The sequence below is a fragment of the Octopus bimaculoides genome, chromosome 11 (assembly GCF_001194135.2).
Source record: "Octopus bimaculoides isolate UCB-OBI-ISO-001 chromosome 11, ASM119413v2, whole genome shotgun sequence".
NCBI classification, from domain to species: Eukaryota; Metazoa; Mollusca; class Cephalopoda; order Octopoda; family Octopodidae; genus Octopus; species Octopus bimaculoides.
Genome location: NC_068991.1, coordinates 6,138,896 through 6,145,581, shown reverse-complemented (window position 1 = coordinate 6,145,581; position 6,686 = coordinate 6,138,896). Strand labels below are relative to the sequence as shown.

Here is a 6,686-nt window from a genome sequence, read left to right as displayed (position 1 = left end):
AGAGAGAGAGAGAGAGAGAGAGAGAGAGAGAGAGAGAGAGAGAGAGAGAGAGAGAGATCTTACCATTAGTAGCAATGATGATGCTTAAGAAGTTAGATTCCAAAGCCTGGCTCAAGAATATTCGCATGTATATGTTGAAAGACTCTACTAAAGGGTCATCTTCATATTGTCTCTCCAGACTGAAAGGGAATTTTAGAGGAAATACTTATAAAGAGAATCATTTTCACCACAGAAAATGTCTGGTGTTGACAAACATGGGAAATATTAATAAATGAAGATAAAAATCATAATGAATAGTGGTTAAATTATAATTCTAAATAATTCTGAAAGTAATTAAATGAGCTATGAAAAGCACAGAATCTTCTGGAAAAGGAGTAATAAATTAAATAAATCTAAGTAGTTTGAAAGCTGAAGAAATTTGGCCAGTTTTAAATTTTAACAAATACTGACTTGAATATCATCATCCCTGTCAAGAGAAATCCAATCTTTATGATAATTCCTTGGTTTATGATATATTTTTTTAGCTTTGTGCTATTTATGAAAGCATGTATGTTCATGGTAAGGGTGTTGGTCTCATGATCACAAAATCTTGGGTTCAATTCCTGGAGCTGAAAGGGTGTTGTGTCCTTGACGAGCAAGGCACTACATTTCATGTTGATCCACTCTTCACAGCTTAAAATGAATACCAGCTGACTCTTCCTCTGGCTGTCACATCCTTCATGCTTTGCTGGATCAATAAGCAGGAGACCCAAGAAGATATCAGTACCTGCTTGCAACTACATAACCAACTACAACAATTAGTGACAGTGTACTACATGCTACCAGGTCACAATGACTTACGAGTGACAGTTAAGCACAAACCAAGTTTTTGCTATGAGTAATGGATTAAATTCAAAGCATGTTTCTTGAGATGTGTAGTTAGTGTCTGTGTGTTGACACTGAAAGAAACTATGTTTTCATGTTCCACTGATGGATGATTTAAAGGTCTCTGTTGGTGGAGAATATTTGGCTGCTGTCAGATTTGATAATTATAAAATTAAGTAAAAATCTTCAAATTTGGCTGACTGACACCCCATCACTTATGACAAGGGTTCCAGTTGATTCAATCAACAGGACAGCCTGCTTGTGAAATTAACGTGCAAGTGGCTGAGACACGCATACCTTTCACGTAGTTCTCAGGGAGATTCAGCGCGACACTGAATGTGACATGGATGGCCCTTTCGAATTACAGGTACCACTCATTTTTACCAGCTGAGTGGACTGGAGCAATGTGAAGTAAAGTGTCTTGCTGAAGGACACAATGTGCTACTGGGAATAGAAATCGCCTTACGATGTAGCTTATTGATGTAACTTTTCAGGCTGAATCCGAATTTGGAATTCGTTTATTCCAGAAAAAAAATTTAGAATTAAATACAGTTAACCCTACCTGCCATCGTTAGGAGGTTTGGGCCGGAATGGTTCTTCAACTTCAACTATTTCTTTGTTGAAACCTTGAGATATTAACTTTGCTCTAATTGGTTTGAACTGTTGACGAAGGGTTGGCATCCAACTGGAGTACTGAAATGAAAGATTAGGAAAGACTGAAACAGATTCATTCATCATTACAAATTATCTTGTGAGCAGGTTTACAATGCAACTGTAACTAGGTTTGATGGGAACTGTTTGGTACCTTGCGCAAATACCTTCTACTATGTCCCCAGGTTGTCCAAAGCCTTATGAAAGAATTTGGACAACAGAAACTGAAAAGGAGCCCATCATGCATATGCACATGTGCATGAGTGAGTGTTTGCACATGCTTGGGTGTGTTTGTATCTCCTTGTCTTGACACTGTAGGCTAGTTGTAAAAAAATGTTACCATCATGCCAGAGATGCCATTTGTTTGCAATCTTTCATGAAAATATGCTTGGCCCTTGGGTTGTTAGTGTATGACAGACCAGGAGATATATCAAATGACTTGGAAACAGGTGAAGGTTAATGACAGGAAGAGCATCTGGTCATAGTAAACCTGTCTCAATAAATTCATCAGAGCCATGCAAATGTGGAAAAGTAGGCATTAAAAACAAACTAGACAATGATTTCCGTATATAAGTGCATTTGATTTGTCACTGAAAATAAATCAGCAAGTTTTTGTGACTTTCCATTTACTGTTAAGGTTGGAAGGAAAGTCCTGTAACATTTTTGACATGATCACTTTAATGATCCTACCACAATACAACAAAATAAAAAACACAATACTATAAAACCTTGGGAGAGGCATTATGCCGGTAATAGTATTTCTTTCAACACACGTATTCACATCAAGAATCCTGCACACCAAATACACATACGAAACAAAAAAACACATTGAAAACTGTAAATGAAACATCACTAACATGATTACCGATAGAGAAAAAAAAATTTATAATTCATAATAAATATAGAAGACATTTTATTGTAGAAAGAAGAAACACTCACTGTAGGAACAGCTCGGTGTCGAATTTTCCCATCTTCTATGATTAATTCGTATTTGTGTAACATCTTTCCATTTTCAATTTTCCAAATGGGGTAACTTTCATAGTTTGACAGGTCCTTAACTTCAATAATAAACTTTCCGGGCTGTGAACAATTCAGAAAAAGAAACACAAACATGAGTTGAAATTCTTTTATTTTAATCATAAACCTGTAAAGAATTAACTAATTAAAATAGCCTAAGTTTATCAAAACAGTTACAACGGAACATGTACATGTAGAAAGGATAGCAAACTTAAAGAAATTATAAATTAATTAATTATGAAAATAATGAAGAAAATATTTTAGAAGATCTATCAAATTACAACATAATATGGTGACACACTTTTGTGAAGAAATATATTAACATTTTGACCAATGTTTTTAGTAATTAATATAAATAACCCATAATGATTTTAATTTATTTTATTGCTAAATAAACTTCTAAACTGGTAAAAATTGATAATATTATCTGGAGAAGAAATGTTTATACGACAGCTAATACTTTCTAAATATAGTAACACTACTAACTGGTTGAAATTAGCTTAAAAACTAGATGTATTAAAGGACTGTTAAAATACAAGTTGCATGTTTTAAAACTAGTTAATCACATATGTTTAGGGTAGAGGCATTAAAATATAACTACAAAACAGTCTGTGCATTTTCGTAAGTAATACTACTACTATAAACAGCCAAACATCATAAACGATTGCACAAGTGTTTAAATTTATAAAAATGTATTTATTCTTAAAACAAATTAAGTTTGAAGTGTGAGTGTATGTATGTGTATATGTACATGTGTATATACATATGTAGTAATATACTTGTAAATTACTCTATATACACACAAATTGTTTCTAGGAGAAAAACAACAACAAACAATGAAACTGCTTACGAAATTCACATATACATGTGCATTTGAATTTATGCGCACACATACCAGTGTGTGGGTGTGCACATGGTTATTATTCTGAAGCAATTTTAAGAATAACAACCAAACATTTAATGACGGGGGACTCAGCACCAGTAGTAGAGTTAAATTCCTTTAAAATGTGTTTTCGCTTGATGGCCGAATTAGCCATCAAATGAAACTTTTATATCAGCATATGTGTGTGTATCTACACGCACACATATATGTATACAAACACACACATGTACATGTATGTATGCATATAAATATATATATATATATATATAATCATCATTGTTTAACGTCTGCCTTCCATGCTAGAATGGGTGGGACTATATATATATATATATATATATATATATACATTCACACATACATACACATACAGGCATGCTTATATATTTATATATATATATATACACACACACACACACTCACACACAAACATATGCCAATACACACACAAATTATGTGGATGGCAACATCTTATCCAGTGTGATCCCCATTATGCTAAAATCTACAGATGCAGTGCCAACTTGTTGTTTGTACCCCAATGATAACGCTGATGAAGACATACGACAGCCTCTTCAAGACCAAGGCGCCACTACACATTGACGGCACTTCAACCAACCTATGAGGAGCCAGAGAAACATGCAAGTAGAGATTATATTGTGGTCAAAGATGCACCTAACATCTCAACTGCCACCACAAAACTACAACTGTTTGAGGTTCTGAAAAGCTTGAGTCCTATTTTGTGCCAGGGGAAAAAATGAAAATGGCACAAAATGTAACGAACACATCAAATTTTATGGTGACAAATGCTTGTGCAACACATGTGCTACTCTCTAAAGGTTTGAAGCCATTAAAACAGCAACAACAAAAAAAAAAACAGGAATGATACCACCAAAACCTACAAACACTGAAGTTTTCTAGTGGGGGAGTCCGTCTCCCATGTGGATTTACATGGGAGAATATAAATGCATATACATATCATCATCATCGTTTAACGTCCGTTTTCCATGCTGGCATAGGTTAGAAGGTTTGACTGGGGACTGGTAAGTCAGTAGGCTGCACCAGGCTCCAATCTGATCTGTTTGTGCTTTTGTCTAAGCTGTTGGCCCACACACAGAATCACACAACACAGCATATACACACACACACACACACACACTTACATATTCACAACTTGTTTATCACGTAAAATCTGGAGTAAAGGAATTACAATAAAAATAAAGAACAAATCAAAGACTACATTTTAAGTATTACTAAAAATAGCAAAACATTATACAAAATATATTCTTAAAAGATGTTAAGCATATGTATATATTTATTCTTTTCTACTCTAAGCACAAGGTCTGAAAATTTGGGGCAGTTGATTAGATCGACCCCAGCATGCAACTGATACTTAATTCATCGACCCCGAAAGGATGAAAGGCAAAGGTGATCTTGGTGAAATTTGAACTCAGAACATGTGTATATTTGTGATTAAATTTATAATTATTCTGCAAACACAGAGTTAAATTTTAAGGACATAAAACTAGAATATGGTTCATCAAGTGCCTGTGTGTGCAAGAGAGAGGAACAGAGAGACATGTAGGTTTTTAATGAAAACGAAGCTAAAACTTTTGCCTCATGACTCAAGTTTCATGCCACTGCAATCTTCAGGCCAGACTATCACCTAAAGATCAGTGATGAGAAACTAATGTCATAAGATTAACTCCAGCTTCATTTAAAAAAAACAAACAAAAAAACAAAAAACCATATCTTCTACATGCATCGAGTACTCCTTTGTCATTCATTCAACATGTGCGTGTGTGTATATATATATATATATATATATATAAACACACACATATCAATATGCATGCATACAACTGAGACGTATGCAGATATGCACATAAGTACACAAACACATACACGAATATGTGCACGCACACACACAGTATGAATTTATTTTTACATATATTTTCTTATAGATTTCAGTCAGTGGACTGTAGCCATGCTTATCCTAGTATGCATAAACATACTTTATGGGTACTTATTTTATTAACCTTATAAGGATGAAAAACAATTTTGGAAGATTAAGAGATGACATTAAATATTTATGGCATAAAGTATTTTTCACCACGCCCAACTGATCTCATACACAATTGAAATCGTACAAACAATAAAAAAATTTGCAGTATGTCTCCATCACTATTTGCCCAGCCCCTAAAGGGAAATAACTAATCTTATGTATTTATCTCCCTTGATAGATAATATTGGGAACAGTTTTGTCACAGCTGGTAAGAACAGATAATGTTACATCTGTAATTAGTTAATAGTTAAACGGTAGCAGCGATATTAATAATGCACATCAGAGATATATAGACAAGAAATTTGCTACGTTTCATGTGCTTTTAATTTAATAAACAGGTTCATTTTGCAAAGGAATATTCATATCATGAATGGTCGTTCAGCACAAAATATGAAAAAAAAAAAGGGTAAAATTATTGTCGGTGTATAAACATTACCTGATATTGTCAAAGTGGCAGAAAAACAGACCTAACGTTATTTGTCATGATGAGTTATTCCTTTGTTTACATGTACACATAAACACACACACACACACACATATATACACACACACACATACATATATACACAAATACATACATGTATATACACACACACATATATTTTATATCATAAAAGATGAGACTTAAGATATTTATTTGTAATTTTGTTGAGCTATATATTACTGGTTTAATTCCTCTATAACATAAACCAATATATTTTACGCACTTGTGTCATTACAATATACATAAACAGTATGTGTGTGTGTGTGTGTGTATGAGTTTGTATAATTGTGTATAATTGCAGTTTCAAGAATACCACTCCCTCCCTGTCAAGTATGGATTATATACTGTTATAATAATAGGGGTTTCAAAGGACTATGGTTATTCAACACATACTATGTGAAATCTGAACGAGATATGCATAAAATAAATGACAATATATTCAAAGACAACCAAGATATTATACTGAATAAGATGAAGTTGAAGAGGACTATGAAATTCATATCAGAGCAGTAACATGAAAAAACTTCCTCATCCATAAATATTACAATTCCAGACAGTTCACCAGTTATGGCCACAGTCCAATGATTGAAACCAGTAAAAGAGTAATGTATACATGCATGTAAAAATATAACTATGTATATGAATATTTATCTCTATAACATTTATAAAATATCTATCTTTTGAAACATAATAAATGCATATTATGTACACACATATATATATATATA

General features: G+C 33.3%; 1 protein-coding gene across 1 annotated transcript in view; it reads right to left on the bottom strand.

The window, feature by feature from the left end:
- LOC106877154 (uncharacterized) overlaps positions 1-6,686 on the bottom strand; it is a 128,285-nt gene that overhangs the window by 13,716 nt on the left and 107,883 nt on the right. Inside the window, exons 10-12 of the mRNA XM_052971497.1 lie at positions 2,455-2,595; positions 1,427-1,557; positions 64-179 (exon numbers count right to left, since the gene is read on the bottom strand). Coding sequence (XP_052827457.1) covers positions 64-179; positions 1,427-1,557; positions 2,455-2,595 — 388 coding nt within the window. The remainder of the gene's footprint in view (positions 1-63; positions 180-1,426; positions 1,558-2,454; positions 2,596-6,686) is intronic.